The sequence below is a fragment of the Grampus griseus genome, assembly GCF_964374135.1.
Source record: "Grampus griseus genome assembly, chromosome: 12".
In the NCBI taxonomy this organism is placed as follows: domain Eukaryota; kingdom Metazoa; phylum Chordata; class Mammalia; order Artiodactyla; family Delphinidae; genus Grampus; species Grampus griseus.
Window position 1 is genome coordinate 11481727 of NC_139006.1, and position 17750 is coordinate 11499476.

A 17750-nucleotide genomic window follows, 5' to 3' on the forward strand; every position below is an offset into this window, starting at 1 on the left:
ACTTAATGCAGTGTTGTGGGAAAAGGCGCACAGAGGCAGGGAGCGGGAAGGATAACCTGAGAGGGGAACTTGCTGCCCTGTGATTGTATCTGCTGCCAGAGGGGGGTCTTTCCAAGATGCTTATCCAGCCTTCACCTCCCTGTTTAAAACCCTTCCTTACTTCCCCCTGGCTCTCAGGATAAAATACAGTCTCCCGAGGAGACCCTGCACTATCCTTGTTTACCTCTCCTTCCTCCCTCCTCACCACTTCCCTCCTTATGCCTGGAGCTCCAGCTTCTCTGAGCCATCAGCAGGAGACGTGCCCACCCACTGAGGATTCTTTGCACCCTAGTGCTTTAGCCTAGATCTTCCTTGCACAACTCTGCTAGCTCCCCAGGCTCAGCTCAGTTATCACTTTCTCCAGGAAGCCCTCCCTGACTCCCCTCAGTTCCAAGTACCATACCCCGCCCTTCACGATCATTCCATATAATATACTACATTGTGTTTGTCTATTTACCTGCGTGTCTCTCCGACCAGACTTTAAACTATTTGAGGGTAGGGCTGTGTCTGCTTTGTTCACTGTTTATACATCCAGGACGAGCACCATGCCTGACACATAGCAAGTACTCAGGAAATACTAGCTGGTGGAATACATCTCAAAAGAAGCCTCTGGAGGGAAAGTGGTTCTTCCGAACCCAAGACTCTGGAAACCTGGTTCCAATCCAAATGGGATCATTTCTAGGAGGCAATTTTTTAATATGATTTTTATTTTTCAATTTGTTAATGTGGTGTATCACATTGATTGATTTGCATATATTGAAGAATCCTTGCATTCCTGGGATAAACCCCACTTGGTCATGGTGTATGATCCTTTTAATGTGTTGTTGGATTCTGTTTGCTAGTATTTTGTTGAGGATTTTTGCATCTATGTTCATCAGTGATATTGGCCTGTAGTTTTCTTTCTTTGTGACGTCTTTGTCTGGTTTTGGTATCAGGGTGATGGTGGCCTCGTAGAATGAGTTTGGGAGTGTTCCTCCCTCTGCTATATTTTGGAAGAGTTTGAGAAGGATAGGTGTTAGCTCTTCTCTAAATGTTTGATAGAATTCACCTCTGAAGCCATCCGGTCCTGGGCTTTTGTTTGTTGGAAGATTTTTAATCACAGTTTCAATTTCAGTGCTTGTGATTGGTCTATTTATATTTTCTGTTTCTTCCTGGTTCAGTCTCAGAAGGTTGTGCTTTTCTAAGAATTTGTCCATTTCTTCCAGGTTGTCCATTTTATTGGCATATAGTTGCTTGTAGTAATCTCTCTTGATTCTTTGTATTTCTGCGGTGTCAGTTGTTACTTCTCCTTTTTCATTTCTAATTCTTTTTATTTGAGTCTTTTCCCCTTTTCTCTTGATGAGTCTGGCTAGTGGTTTATCAATTTTTTTTACCTTCTTAAAGAACCAGCTTTTAGTTTTATTGATCTTTGCTATTGTTTCCTTCATTTCTTTTTCATTTATTTCTGATCTGATCTTTATGATTTCTTTCCTTCTGCTAAATTTGGGGTTTTTTTGTTCTTCTTTCTCTAATTGCTTTAGGTGTAAGGTTAGATTGTTTATTTGAGATGTTTCTTATTTCTTAAGGTAGGATTGTATTGCTATAAACTTCCCTCTTAGAACTGCTTTTGCTGCATCCATAGGTTTTGGGTCATCATGTTTTCATTGTCATTTGTTTCTAGGTATTTTTTGATTTCCTCTTTGATTTCTTCAGTGACCTCTTGGTTATTAAGTAGTGTATTGTTTAGCCTCCATGTGTTTGTATTTTTTACAGATTTTTTTCCTGTAATTGATATCTAGTCTCATAGCATCGTGGTTGGAAAAGATACTTGATATGATTTCAATTTTCCTAAATTTACCAAGGCTTGATTTGTGACCCAAGATATGATCTATCCTGGGGAACATTCCATGACCACTTGAGAAGAAAGTGTATTCTGTTGTTTTTGGATGGAATGTCCTATAAGTATTAATTAAGTCCATCTTGTTTAATGTGTCATTTAAAGCTTGTGTTTCCGTATTTATTTTCATTTTGGATGATCTGTCCATTGGTGAAAGTGAGGTGTTAAAAGTCCCCTACTATGAATGTGTTACTTTCGATTTCCCCTTTTATGGCTGTTAGTATTTGCCTTATGTATTGATGTGCTCCTATGTTGGGTGCATAAATATTTACAATTGTTATATCTTCTTCTTGGGTCGATCCCTTGATCATTATGTAGTGTCCTTCTTTGTCTCTTCTAATAGTCTTTATTTTAAAGTCTATTTTGTCTGATATGAGAATTGCTACTCCAGCTGTTTTTCGATTTCCATTTGCATGGAATATGTTTTTCCATCCCCTCACTTTCAGTCTGTATGTGTCCCTAGGTCTGAAGTGGGTCTCTTGTAGACAGCATATATACGGGTCTTGTTTTTGTATCCATTCAGCCAGTCTATGTCTTTTGGTTGGAGCATTTAATCCATTTACAGTTAAGGTAATTATCAATATGTATGTTCTTATTAGGAGGCAACTTCGAGGTGATGGGACGAGTGGAAAGATGTTCATGTTTGAAAGGACAAGAGATGGCTTTATATACCCACCTAGGTAGTAAACTCCTTTCTAGATGATTCTAAGAAAGATTGTTAAAGAAAGAATTCTTGTCTTATTTTATTATACACCCCCAGTGCCTCTCACAGCACCTGACATGAGGAGGAAGGTGATGATGTTTTTTGCGTGCGTGAATGAATGGTTATCCTGACTCTGCCATTTACTATCTGTATGATTGGGCTGCTTCCTGAGCCTCAGTCTTTTTGACTTTAAAACGGGCATGGGTGCAGCATTATCCATTGCTCACGGGATTGTTCTTCAGAGTTGTACAGGGTTATGTAAGAGCGCCTGGCCCCAAATTGGTGTTTGCTTAACGTTTCCTCAATTGGATATCGGGGGCCAGGTTTTTAAAACATCCCATTTGCACTCCGGAAGGAAAGGCGGTGCCTTCTCAGGTGGGTTGCAACGTGAGCTGGTGTGAGATGAGAGAAAGGACCAGGGATTTGGGCTGCTTGGAGCAAACTTTTCATAAACTGGTTAGAATCCCCCATGAACCATTTGAAATGAATGTGACTGTGTTCACCAGCAAGAGTCTTGGGGGCCCCTCCTCCAGGAAGGCCACCCTTCTTGATTCCAGCCTCACACCGGTCTCCGGGCTTGCGTCTGCTCCATGGGGCTGCTGGGGGGCCAGGACGAATCCATTAAGAAAATGGCAGAGCTGCTCATAAAAGGGGCCGTTTGTCCCCGCGGTTCCCAGGCAAGATCCATGGAAGTCCAGTTTGCCTGTGGTCAGACCCCTGTCCCCCACCTCCCCGTCGGGGAGGAAGGAGGGCAGAAGGAAGGGAATGCTGAAGGGGACGTGTTTGCACTTCACACTCTGCAAGGGATACAATTTATAAGAAATAGAAATCGTTTTAAAAAATTGATGGAGACTATTAAGGGCCCCACACGAGGGACATTCGAAGGGCTTTCCCTGCTGCTGGGCTTGCCTTCCTTTTTCTTTCTCTCCTCCTCTCTCCCTCCACCTCTCCAATATCTGTTCAGCATGTATCATGCACCAGCCACCAGACCAGGCACTGAAGGCGGGGTAGGGAAGGTTGCTGCAAAGATGAGGAAGACCCAGATCCTGCCCCCAAGATAAATTCACATATTTACTTTTCAGACAGAGAGGATGTCTCATTCGGCCAGCAGCTCCTTTGGAGAATGAGATATCCCACATAAGCAACTTTTCTTGATAACTGAAGCTTATCCTGTTAGCCTTTGAATTTGAAAAAACTAAGCTCTTTTCCATGAAAGTTTTAAATAAACCCTTTCCAAGTTTCCAAGCTGTCTGAGGCTCGCATGGCATTCCCCGTGTGCCCTCAAGTGTGCCTTAGCCCTGCCCGCAGAGACACTGACTTATTTGCTGCCCAGGTGGGCACCACTTAGGCATTTTCTCACTGGATCCTCATGGCAGTTTTGCAGGTGAGGAACCCGGAACCTAACAAAGCAGACGGATGCCCCCTTAGTCTGGAAAGGGTAGATTCAAGCTCAGGTTGGCTGAATTCCGAAGCCCAGGCTTTTCACCACTTCTGGAACCACATACGACCTTTCCCTGGTGCCTGGAGTTGATCAGAGCCACCATCCTAACTCATGGTGCTCCTCTGGACCACATCTGGTATGGAGGTTTGTCCAGGGTGGTCAGCTGTGTCCTGCCCACCCCTCCCTTTTCCTCCATGTGGAACGGAGCGCAAGGAGGACCAAACTCCTGGGCTCAAGGGACACATGAGGGACAGGGAACAGAGGACTTGGTTTTGGTGTGAGAACTTTGGGACAGACCACGTCGCTGTTCTGAACCTCCTTTAATAATCGTGGTGTCTTAGTTGGGCTCCCCTGTTTCTACAGACTTTGAGACAGGGATTTGAGGGCACATGGTTTCTTTGAGAAGTGATCCCGGGCCACACCAGCAGGGGAGTAGGGGAGCGAGACAGGGAGGGGAAGAAAGGCAGCCTGTCCTGGGTCCTGGAAGAGCGGGTGACGGCTATGGGCACCTGGGGTCCAGCCCCACATCGACACACCCCAAGGGAGAGGGTACTGGGTGGTCCATCAACCAGTTCCCACCCAGAGTTCTTTCAGGGCTCCAGGCAGTCCAGCCAGCCCACATTCCCAGCCAGAGAAAGTCCTCCAGCAGAGGGTCTTAGGGGCTTGTGGAACACTGCATCAACTAGCAGTAAAAGCGACAACTCCCACAATAAAAACGAGAGTACCTGCAACTTCAAGTGCTTGTCCTGGGCACCTTACTTCTGTCGTATCACTAATCTCCTCTGCCACCCTATGAGACAGATGCTATGATTGTCCCCACTTTTTTTTTTTTTTTTTGCGGTACACGGGCCTCCCACTGCTGTGGCCTCTCCCGCTGTGGAGCACAGGCTCCGGACGCACAGGCCCAGTGGCCATGGCCCACGGGCCCAGCCGCTCCGTGGCATGTGGGATCCTCCCGGACCGGGGCACGAACCCGCGTCCCCTGCATCAGCAGGCGGACTCTCAACCATTGCACCACCAGGGAAGCCCCCCACTTTTTTTTTTATACCTCTTTATTGGTTCACAATGTTGTGTTACTTTCTGCCGTACAACAAAGTGAATCAGCTATATGCACACATATATCCCCATATCCCCTCCCTCTTGTGTCTCCCTCCCACCCTCCCTATCCCACCCCTCCAGGTCGTCACAAAGCACCGAGCTGATCTCTCACGCTATGCAGCAGCTTCCCACCAGCCATCCGTTTTACATTTGGTAGTGTATGTATGTGCATGCCACTCTCTCACTACGTCCCAGCCTCCCCTTCCCCCCCATGACCTCAAGTCCATTCTCAACGTCTGCATCTTTATTCCTGCCCTACCACTAGGTTCATCAGTACCATTTTTCTAGATTCCATATATTATATGTGTTAGCATACGGTATTTCTTTTTCTCTTTCTGACTTACTTCACTCTGTATGACAGACTCTAGGTCCATCCACCTCACTACAAATAACTCAGTTTCGTTACTTTTTTATGGCTGAGTAATATTCCATTGTATATATGTGCCACATCTTTATCCATTCGCCTGTCGATAGACATTTAGGTTGTCCCCACTTTACAGATGAGGAAACTGAGGCTCAGAGTGAGTCAGTGACTTCCCCAGCTTGTCACAGCCAGGAAGTGGTGTCAGGCTTTGAACTCAGATTTCTTCTGTATATTATCCTGATACCACTTCCTTTTATTTATTTATTTTTTGGTGGGGGTGTGGAGCGGGGAGGAGCCTGCCTTCTGGAAGGTTTAGGCATCCAGACACCTCTCATCTGGGAAGTAGAATGTATCCTTCTTCTACTGTGGTCCTTGAGCCGTGGCGTGCACTTGCTGAAAACTCACATTCCCAGCACTTTCTGAGTCGGAACCCGAGAGGGTATGCCTTGGGAATCTGATTCTGAAGCAGGTGGTTTACCGATAAATTGCGTGCTAGTAGCTCTTTTCTTTCATGGGCAGTGAAAAGGAAAAGTCTAACTGGGGTGGAATCATGCGTGTTTCCTGCTGGAAAAATGATTCTTTGTAAGTGGGACACACACAAGTCTGGCCTCAGTCCCTGTACCGCCTCCCCTCCAGGGTCTGGGTGACTTCAGCTCTAAGCTAATCCTGCTGGCTGGATCAGCAGGTCCTGGATGTGTGGGTTCCAGTTCTAGTTCTAGACATGTGAACCTCTGTGCCAAGTTTGTGTCCGGGCATCGGAGAGCGCTCTGTTGGGGTGTCTGCAAGGGCAGTGGCTGTGCTCCAGAGCCTGGCGCTGCCCTCTGAAGCCCTGGCTGGGAGGATGAGAGTTCCATCGCCCACCCTTCAGCCAGAGTGCAGGAGGGCTGCTCCCTTACTGTGAGAGACAGAGAGGAAAAGGCCAGGGGGAGGCAGGAGACGGCTGAGGTCACTGGTGGTCTCGGCTGCCTTGTCCTGATACGGATGTGGTCCGAAGGTGACGTTCAGCTGCTTGCCCTCACTCTGCGGTGCTGCCCACAATTGGGAACGGGCTGCTTCACACTGCTCGTCAGCTTCCAGCTGGGATTGTTCAAGGAGACTCCTAGGTGGGGCTGGCAGAAAGGAGCAGTCTCTTTCTGGAAGCTTCCTGGTGGAATTGAGCTAGTTCAAGCAGGAAAGAGTGCACACGGTTCTTGGTTCAGCTATCACTTGGCGTCAGCAGTCTCCCCAACCAGGGCTTCCCAAACGTCCGTCTGACCGAGTCACAGTCATCCAATTCCTCCAGAGGCTTCCCGGTGTTTGTAGAATCAAATACAGACTCCTTGCTGGGGCCCCGGGGTCCTGCCCACCTCCCCTTCCTCAAGTCTTCCCTCCACTCTGGTTCTCTTCACTTCAGCCTCATCAGCCTTTAACTTCTGACCCCTGAACCCACGAGGCTTGATTTTGCACCCCAACCTTTGTGCCACTGGAGCCCTTCCCCCTCCCACTCCTGTCAATCTCCATCCCATTTCCCTGTATTATTTTGTTCACCATCTTACCACACAGGCGATTATCTGATACTTGTTTATGTGTTTATTAACCCTCCCCATAAACATAGCGGCTTCATCTGGGTGATCATTGTGTCCCCAGGACCTGGGGTCCAGTAGACCCAGTTTAAGTGTATGTAGAATGAATTAAAGGCTAATTTCACACTCAGCAGGTCTTCCCTTCTCTATAGGTCTGAGTCTGGGGGCCTTAGAAAAGAAAAAGACAAAGCCAGTTTGCAGTAACGTGGGATTTTTATTGCCTTGTGAAGTCAGGCGACTGTAGGGGGAAGAGCAAGGTGACAGGCTCAAAAAAAGGGACATTTTGACTCAGCTGCTTATAGACCACAGGAACCTTCCCCTTTACTCACCTCCACCCCCAAGATGTAAAGCAAGAAGAATGGAGGCTTTGGAGGCATCTAACAGAGCTAGAGCTGGACTTGGGACCTCTTACTGACTAGTCGACCTTGGGCAAGTTATCCAAATTTGCTGAGCCTCAGTTTCTTATTCTGTAAAATGGGGATAACAAAAGTTCCTCCTTTTTAGGGCTGTTACAAGGATTAAGTAAATCGTGTAAAGCACTGAGAGCATTGCCTGGTACATTGGAAGCACTGCATAAGTGTTAGCTCTTGTTTTTTTCAGAGTCACGTGGTCTTCATGACGTTTGTGACCAAGGGTACCTCCTAATGTTTCCAGCCCTCTTAGACTTCGGGTGCCAAGAGCTGTCACCTCTTTTTTGAAGATTCCACATTGTCTCAGCCAACTTTTCCCAGCCTAACTCAGCCATTCACTCACCACCCTGTCTTGATTTTGTCCTGTTCATATAGCATCCCTACATTTATTCATGGACCATTTGTAGCCTTTTTCACTTAAAGCAAATTTATTTACAGGTGAAGATGGATCTTATAATCATGAATGGAGAATCAACATCACTTGCCATTAAAATAAGGGGACCAGAAATAAATAGACATCCAAGTGGAAAAATAAATTTATTCAATTCCCTGTGAATACTGCTGCCTGTCCAGATCTGGGGTTAGCACGTGGCAGAGAGACGTAAAGACGTCTTAGCACAAGAAACCCCCCTGGTGCAGTCAGCGTGAAGGAGAATTGAGATGGACTAACGTTCTCACTATGCGATTGTTTCATGCTGCCCACATCCCTCCTGGCTTCCCCCCTGCACCCCTGGGAGCCCCAGATCTAAGTTTTCCATATCATAGAGGAATTCAGGGCCCTGATAGGGCCATAAAAGACTGAACACAAGGAAAATTGGGGAAATGTGCACAGACATTCCAAAGCCATCAACTAGACCAGTGGTTCTCATGCCTCAGCACCTACCGTCAGACGCATCTGGAGGGCTTGGTAAAGCAGGCCACTGCATCTCAGCTCCAGAGTCTCTGATCCATCACATCTGGGCTGGAGCCCTGGAAGTTGCATTTCTGGAAAGTTCTCACCTGGTGCTTCTGCTGCTAGTCTGGAGACTCCACTTTGAGAACCACTGAACTAGACTAACTGAGTCAATGTCAAGTCCATGTCTGGGCGTCCAAACCATTCCATTAAAGATATCTGTCAAATCCCTAGAGGGGAAGAGAGTGGAGGACACATCTAAAGGTCCCACTTCTCTGTGTAGAGTACTTTGATAATAAACCCCTAAGCAGGCTGAGGGTAGCCTTCTGGCAAAGATGTTGGCCATTGGAAGTTAAGCTGGTGCACACAGAAATAGTAAGGAAATCCAAAAGGATATGCATGGAGCACTGACAGCACCTGCTGCAGTGTGTATCCACCCTGCAGATGTAAAATTCCAAAAGAAAAGGATAGAGCAAGGTCACAGTACCCTTTTGAAGTCTGACAACGGTATGGGGACGAGCAAGGTGACATCTTGGATTTGTCTCAAAGGAAGACATTTTGACTCTAAACTCTTAAACTTAATACCTCTAAAACTTAATACCTGTTACTGATCTCATCCTAATTGGAAGCCTTGGTTGGCTGTCTCCTATAGCATGAGCCTTTAAGAAAAAATGATGCCACCTCTGGCACCACTGACCCAGGGTTTCTGCCAGGACAAGTCAGTTAATTTCAGTTTTTCCATCTGTAAAATGGGAAGAATAATAATACCTATTTCATGACGGTGTTATAAAGATCTAATGATATAGCGTCTATAGACTGTTAGTGCAGTGCCTGGCAAATGAGTCTTCGAGTAAGTTGGTGATGATTATTAGGACTGAAGGATGACGATGATGATGATGAACATAGACTGATAGATAACAATGTCTTTCAAAGCATGAAGTCCAAGTGGGCACTGTTGGTGAGACAGTTGCTACCAACTCTTGGACGACCCAGGACTGACCCGTGAGTGTGGGATGGCAGCAAACTCTCTCCAGAGTTAAGTTCCTAGGTTCCAAGGGTATGCCTTTGCAGTAGCTGCCCTGTCTCGTCTCATGTCTTGGTATCCACAGTGCCCAGAACTTTCTGAACCATTGGTGTGTCCCATCCACCCATCCATCTACCCAACCATACATCCACCCACCCATCCATCTACCCATCCATCCACCCATCCATCCATCCACCAGTCCATCTAAACATCCATCCATTCATCCATCTATCCGTCCATCCATCCTTCTCGCTCTTTCTCTCTCTCAGGTTAAAGTGCCACAACAAATGCACCAAAGAAGCCCCACCCTGTCATCTCCTGATCATCCAGCGAGGAGGTAAGTATTTAACACTTTCTGCCCTGGGGTTGGGCGGGGGGGCTCCTGCAGGCCTTCTGAGATAGCGGTCCCATCCAGCTCACCTCTGGATACCCCTTGACCCTTGATCCTTGCCTGTCTCATTTCTTTCCCTCTGACACCCTTCCTCCCGACGTCTGTCTCTTTAATCCACCTCCCATGCCTGTTCTCCCTATTCTTTGTCCCCATTCTGGTCTCTCTGATCCTTTAGCCCCCAGATTCATCGACCCCTCCCTAAGTCTTTTTCTCTCATTCGTGTCCTCTTTCCTAATTTTTACTCTCCTCTCTTTCCCCCAATCCCATTCCTTTCCCTTCCCACTTGAAAAGAGTCCTAGCTGAGTGTTTTTCCATTATGTGCTCTTCAGACTCGGTCATTTGGCCCTGCAGAAGTAGGCATAGGGAGGGGGCTTGCTCGGGCCTGTTGGTTTGGGCCATCTGTGTTCCATCTCCTGGGGCCCTGGGAGTGTCTGGGCCAACCTGTCTAGGCAGGGAGCCAGCTGCTACCTCTGGGAAGCCACTACCAGCCTCCTACCAGGCAAGAGCAAGACCAGTTTAATGAGAAGGAAAGGCTTTTCCCTGTCTGCTAGGGATTCAGTTGGAGGCCTCACATTCCAGCTTTCAAAATAGTTCCCCCAGTTCTTGGCCTGTGGGGTAGTTATTCCCAGACTCCATTATCCACACTGCACTTCATCCACCGGAGGATCCTGTAGGCCTGTGCTGTTCAATACAGTAGCTACCAGCCATATCTGGCTATTTAAATTTAGATGTATTACAATGAAATAAAAATTAAAACGTAGTTACTCTGTCACACCAGCCACATTTCAGGGGCTCCATACTGGAGAGTACAGATACAGAACACATTCATCATTGCAGAAAGTTCTACTGGACGTCACTAGTGCAGACGCTTGCTCTTGCAGTGGTGGTATGTGGGCCAGCGGCAACACGGGAATCGCCCGGGAGCTTGTTAGAAATGCACAACTTCTGGCCTCACTCCAGATCGTGCATTTTAAACAGCTTCTACTGGCAACTTCTCTACGCTTTAAAGAAGCACTGCTCTAGAGGAGAAGCTGCAAACTCAGATGCCTGCCACGTACCCTAAATGAGAGCCGCTGGCCAGGCGGGGCCGTGCAAAGTGGAGAGAGAGCCAGGCGCCGTCCAGAGAGGATGGCCACTCCAGCAGTGTGGACCTGCATCGTACCGTTTCTCATGTTTCAAAGAAAAGCCCCAATAGTTTCATGTGCCGTATACTTATTTTTAAATGTTAACAACTTGTTAAGATTGTTAAAATTCTTGCTGGCGTCCTCCCTGCCACCCCCCACCTATAGGTTGGATGGAGGCCTAGTGCCAACTTTGGGGAATACAACTCGCTAATCCTCGTCCTCCGCCACCCCTCCCAGCCCTTCCGGCCTCGGGTCAGTGTAGGCTCAGGGGACTCTACCCTGGTCTTGAATGAACCCAACGGAAACTTAAAGAAGGAGGTAGATTGCTGTCAAAAAGTGCTGGCACGTCTTCCAGAGCCAACGGGCCATCGGTTTTCGATGATCTTTGCATCGCTTTCCTCCACGAGGAGAGAAGATTGCAAGAGAAGGAAAAGTCTTCAGCTCCTTTCTCTTGCCCCTTCCCACCTCATATCCTTAATTAAGAACCATCTGTTCCTTGAACAACTGTATACACGCCGTGAGGCTATTTTAAACCTGAATTCTCACCACTCCTGAGCCCTTGTCTTGGGTCAACCTTGTCGAGGAAATCGCCTCCCACCGGACTCCCCTCCACTGTGGTCTCTGCTGGAGCCCGACTCCCGCATGGAGACCAGGACCAGCCTGCTGGGAAGCGACCCACTCTCAGACATTGACATCGGAAGAAGGGCTCCCTCCCACCCACCTTCAGGATGCCCCCTTTACTCAAAGGCGGCAGGCCCCTGTACACACGAAGCAAACGGAACTTGCCAGAGGTCCACCAGCTTCTTGTTCTACCCACCCCCCTTTGGTAGGAAGTTGAAAATATAGTTGGTTTCCATGGTGATGGGAGCCCAGGCTTAAGAGAGAAATTAAACCCCTGGGTCAGTCCAAAGCTTTAACTTTTCCACGAACACCCCCAGCCCCACAATAAAAAACAGCTAACAAGTAACATTACCAGGCATCACATTTGAATGCAAGCTTCTTGCTCTGCCCCTCCCAGTGGTCCCTGTAAATAGTAAGTAACAGGGAGAGGGGCTCAGGTGATGTGGTTTGGATCAGGACACATTTATTTAGCATCGCCTGTGTGCCCAGCTTTGTGCCTTTAGGGATGATGCAAAGGGGAAGCTGGGAAGCTGAGACTTTCCTTCAGGGATCCATGGTGACCTTGTTTAGCACAGATGTATTTTGACCTGCTACAGACTGCTCGGGCCTGAGAAATCCCACAGGCGGCCCAAGATGATCCTCACACCCAGCTTAGATGCGGGAGGGACAGATGGCCACAATGAGCTTGTTGACTGATGACAGCCCCTGAGAAATCAGGAGCCGCTTGTCTTTCAAAGGAGGTTTAATTCTGAAATGAACGCCAATGTGAAACAATTGTGGTATTGGAGAAAAAAACTCCGATAGCTTCAGTTTCATTGTAATAATTTTTCATCGTCAAAAGCCATATATCGACAACACAAACATTTTAGAAACCACAGAGAACACAGATAGTGGGAAAAGTGTCCCAGTATCATGACATAACACAGTGACTATCATTTTTAGGGAATTCCCTTCCAGTCTTGGGGGTGGGCCTTTGAGGTGGGGTCAGAGCTCTGCTCTCCTGACGTGACAGTACAGAGCAAAAGCGGTACTTAAATTCCCACATCACTGTTTTTACCCCTACGGATCCAGCAAGGTTAGTCCGGACAGAGTCCGTTCCGTGTGACATCAACAACCCTCTACGAAAGCCACCCCGGTATTCGGACCTGCACATCAGCCAGACGCTCCCTAAAACCAACAAAATCAACAAGGTGAGACTGGAGTTCTGTTGGGAAGGGGCATGCTGGGGCTGCCGCTGCCAGACAAGGGGCAGGAGGGAGGAAGGTTCTTGAACAGGACTCGGCAGATTGATCTGGGAGCACTGCCCTTACTTCCCAGCCCACCTAGGCTCTCCTCATTCTGTGTGGTTTGTGTCTAGAAATGTCTGGGGGGCATCCAGCCATCAGTGCAGAGTGAGTGTGCCAGAAATCTACCCAATTTAGAGAGAGGGCACCTGGCAATGAGAACGAAGGAGCGTGTTGACGGGGGCACAGTAGGGATGGGAGGAGAGCCTGAGAGGGGGTCCTTCGTGGTGCAGACTCCGCCCTCTTTCCTCTGAGATGTTTCATCGTTTGCCAGGATGAGCTTCGCAGGTGGTTCTGTGCTTTCTCACGCATCTGTTGAATCCAGCCACCAAGGGACAAGAGTCTGTTTCTGAGCTCCTGCTGGAGACCGGGTGGATGGATCTGTGTGGGGACCACAGGCTCCGAGCCCTAGCTAGCCTGGTCGGCTTCAGGCTGGTCCTCAGACGGTGGTCAGCAGCGGGCTTCTCTGTGCCTCTTTCTTGCCAATGTGGCCTGGAAACTTCCAGTGTGATTTCCATGTCCTTTGTTTGGTCTGTTGGTGGAAGAGCACCAAAGCGATCCCAGGGACACTTCCAACCTCACAGAAGGAGCGAAGGTAACATAAGCCAACAGGTGATTTCTCAAGCCCTACGGTGCCTCCGTGCACTGTCTGGAAGGTGGATAAAATGCGGGTCAATCCAAGCGTGTGGGAAGTCACCAGCCTGTGTTCAGGACCCAGATGAGTGTCATGGTGGCCGTGTGACCTCTCGCCGGCAAGGCATACTCTCCCTTCTCTGCATAAGGCTGGAGAGGGCCTTTCTCCCTCCCTGATCCACTCTCCACACAGCAGCCAGAATGATTCTTTTTTTTTTCTTACTTTTTTTTTAACATCTTTATTGGAGTATAATTGCTTTACAAGGGTGTGTTAATTTCTGCTGTATAACAAAGTGAATCAGCTATACATATACATATATCCCCATATCTCCTCCCTCTTGCATTGCCCTCCCATCCTCCCTAATCCCCCCCCACAGGTGGTCACAAAGCACCGAGCTGATCTCCCTGTGCTATGCAGCTGCTTCCCACCAGCTATCTATTTGACATTTGGTAGTGTATATATGTCCATGCCACTCTCACTTCGTCCCAGCCTCCCCTTCCCCCTCCCCACGACAGAGTGATTCTTAATGAATGTAATTTGAATCACACCACCCTCTGCTTAAAAACCATCCCGTGACTTTCTGTTGCGTGGAGGAAACAAATCATACTCCTCACTGCAGCCTGCAAGGCCATGCACAATTTGGTCCCTTCCTCCATCTCCGACCTCCCTTTCCAGACCTCCCCAACAAAGCCCATATGTCCTTTCTCTCTCATGCTGTCACCCACCGTTCTTACTACTGGATCTCAGTCATTCACCATCTGTCTCCTTGTGGCATTGTCTCAGGACTTGATGATGCAGCTTGGCCCCTGAAGTCAGGCAGACCTGGCAGCCAGTCTTGGGGCCTCCACTTACTCACTCTGAGACTCCGGGCAAGTAACTGAACCTCTCGCTGAGCCTCAGCTTTCCTGTGTGTAAAATGGGCGTGTTCCAGTTACCCACTGCTGTATAAACAAACGACCTCAAACTTAGTGATGGACACCAACAGCTCTTTAATTATGCTCATGGGGATCAGGGTCAGGGATTGGGAAAGGGGTACAGTGGGGATGGTTTGTCTCTGCTTCATGATGTCCAGCTGCGAAAAGCTCACGCAGCTGGGGACTGGAATCATCCAGAACAGGGATTGGCAGACTATGGTTTACAGGCCAAATCTAGCCCGCTGCCTGTTTTTGGGAAATAAATTATACTGGCACAAGCCACACCCATATTTTCTATGGCTGCTTTCATGCTTCAAGGGCAGAATTGAGTAGTTACAACAAAGACCGCTTGGCTCACAGAGCCTAAACCACAGGATGGTTTAGCCATTTCAAGAAAAAGTTGGCCAACCCCTGATCGAGAGGCTCCTTCACTCACATATCTGGTGCTGGGATGAGTCAAAGGCTGAGCTCAACAGAGACTCATCGGGGGCAACTACATGTGGTCTTGCCTTGTGGCTTGGGCTTCCTCACAATATGGCTGCTTCAGGGCAGTCAGGCTTCTTACATGGCACCTCAGGGCTCGAACAGCAACTGTCCTAGCAAACAAGGTGGAAGCTGCAAAGGCTTTTTATAACCTAGCAATATAAAAGCCCGTGCATTGTCTTGGCTTGTCTCTAGCCAAGGGCTGGCAGTGTCAGTTCTGCTGCACTCTACCGATGGAAGCAGTCACAAGCCTACTCAGAATTAAGGGGAGGAGGCGTGATCTCACTTGTCAATGGGAAGAATCCAAGGAATTTGTGACCGTTTTTGAAAATGTCCCCGGTAAGCAAACAGAGCACGAACCCCAGAGAGTTATTGTGGGGATGAAATGAAATAATCAACATAAAGCACTTAAGAGAGGTTCCTGGCACATGGCAAGCACACAGGAGATTCTAGTTATTTTTATCAGCTTAAATCTTGGGCTTCCAATAATAATGTCCGGCTGAGTCTGCTTTTCCTTTGTTATTTGTGAAAGATGTAGGTCTCCCCGCCGCTGGGGCTGGGGTGCTTAAGGGGCTTGAATGGTGAGGCTCCTGGGAAGTAACCGGGCACACCTATAACCATCCTGTCCTTTGTGACCTCTTGAGGGGCGAATGGCTCAGAGCCGTCTCGAGACCTTTCTCTCTGGCTTTACAGACGCAACGAGCCTCTTGGTGTCAGATGGGACAGACAGATCGGTGACTGTGACATTGTTCTGCTTGTCTGCCAGCAGGAGCATTTGATAAGAGAAATAAATTAACCTCTATTTAGAAAGTGGCTTTGACATGAAGGTGGACAGGAGCTATCAGAGAGCTGGGTTATTGTTTCCCCTCTTTCTCTTCTCACTGGCTTCACGCAGATTCTTTCTGTCAGGCGATGATGTGGTTAGTGCAATAGATTTCTGAGCCAATTTGATCTGCAGATTTCCTTTTCATTGCTCTCTGTCTCTTCTCTTGTCTAGCTCTGTCAGTCCAGGTTCATAAGAGCCCAGCTTGTTCACCCAGCAAAATGATTTGAGTGTGCATTTTGGAGTCAGAAGGTCTGGGCTTGAAACTCAGTTTCTTCATATGCTCTGTGACCAGAGCAAGATCCTTCCGCCTTTGCTTTCCCCTCTGTAAAGTGGGCATTATAACAGTAGATGGTATTGGAGTTGTGGAGAGGAGTTGATGCCGTGTGTTATATGTCAGGAGTTTAGTCCCAACACTGGATCCTCAGGCCATGGCAGAGCTTGGTGATGAAGAAGACAGACGAGGAGGAGGGGGAAGAGGAGAAAGAGGAAGAGGGAGGAGAAGCAAGAACAGGAAGAAGAAAGAAGAGGAAGGAGGAGGGTGGGGAGGATGGAGGAGAAGCAGCAGCAGCACCTGCCGCTCCTGAGGGGAACAGTCTACAGTGTTTGTGCTTCCGCACCAAGGCACCAAAGGTCCCACCTGCAGGGGTGTCCGGAGCCGAAGGTCTGCCCACTGCAGGGAAGCTTTTTTTTTTTTTTTTTTTTACATCTTTATTGGAGTATAATTGCTTTACAATGGTGTGTTAGTTTCTGCTTTATAACAAAGTGAATCAGTTATACATATACATATGTTCCCATATCTCTTCCCTCTTGCATCTCCCTCCCTCCCACCCTCCCTATCCCACCCCTCTAGGTGGTCACAAATCACCGAGCTGATCTCCCTGTGCTATGTGGCTGCTTCCCACTAGCTAGCTATTTTACATTTGTTAGTGTATATATGTCCATGCCTCTCTCTCACTTCGTCCCAGCTTACCCTTCCCCCTCCCCATATCCTCAAGTCCGTTCTCCAGTAGGTCTGTGTCTTTATTCCTGTCTTACCCCTAGGTTCTTCATGACATTTTTTTTCCTTAGATTCCATATATATGTGTTAGCATACGGTATTTGTCTTTCTCTTTCTGACTTACTTCACTCTGTATGACAGACTCCAGGTCCATCCACCTCATTACAAATAGCTCAATTTCGTTTCTTTTTATGGCTGAGTAACATTCCATTGTATATATGTGCCACATCTTCTTTATCCATTCATCCGATGATGGGCACTTAGGTTGTTTCCATCTCTGGGCTATTGTAAATAGAACTGCAATGAACATTGTAGTACATGACTCTTTTTGAATAATGGTTTTCTCAGGCTATGAAGTGGCTACGTGCTGGCTCTCCTTTACAGTTGGTTGCAAGGAACAGGCTCACCTCGACCAGCTCAGCACAGGGAGTTGTCTATGGGAAGGATGGACACGGGGCAAGAAGAGAAAGGGGAATTACAGTTGAGGAACTAGGTCTCATGAAACTGGACATGGAGGACAGGCTTGTGCTCAGGCCAGCTGCTTGGACCCTCAGCAAGACCATGGGTCACTGTTCTGGCCCCCCATCATGACGGTGGCTCAGCTATTTGTGGGTGCCCTCTGGTCTGGTGCTGTTGACCGGTCTCCCCATCCTCTCCTCTCGTCTTTTGTCTCCATCACTGCTTCTGTGGCCGTAGACTTCCTACTCCCTGTAACCTCAGCCCGTTTGTTTTCTGGCCTGTCGTGGCTCTTCTGTTCCCGGGAACCTCATCTCTGCTCCACCTTTGCTCTGCTTTCCACTGTTCTTCCTCTTGGCCCTGCTCTGTTTATTCCACACCATAGGTCACTGACCAGCTGTCATGACGCCCTGACCTATGGTCTTGAGTTGGGAGTGGGCTATGGCAGTCACAAGACAAGGATGGCTGTTTAGGAGAGTCTGTTGGGTTGGAGGGTGGGGACCACGGGAGAGAGAGTTACTATCATTGGCATGTTCAAATCAGTGCACAGCTGGGTGAAGGGGGAACCTGGGAGGTGAACATGCTTCTGTTTGATTCTCAGAGTCAGATGCG

The 17750-nt window shown here is 48.1% G+C and overlaps 1 protein-coding gene across 1 annotated transcript in view; it reads left to right on the forward strand.

Annotated features, from left to right (window-relative positions):
• KSR2 (kinase suppressor of ras 2) overlaps nucleotides 1–17750 on the forward strand; it is a gene marked incomplete at both ends in the record, with an annotated part of 397529 nt that overhangs the window by 302019 nt on the left and 77760 nt on the right. The window contains 2 exons of the mRNA XM_082668163.1: nucleotides 9679–9746; nucleotides 12617–12735. Coding sequence (XP_082524289.1) covers nucleotides 9679–9746; nucleotides 12617–12735 — 187 coding nt within the window. The remainder of the gene's footprint in view (nucleotides 1–9678; nucleotides 9747–12616; nucleotides 12736–17750) is intronic.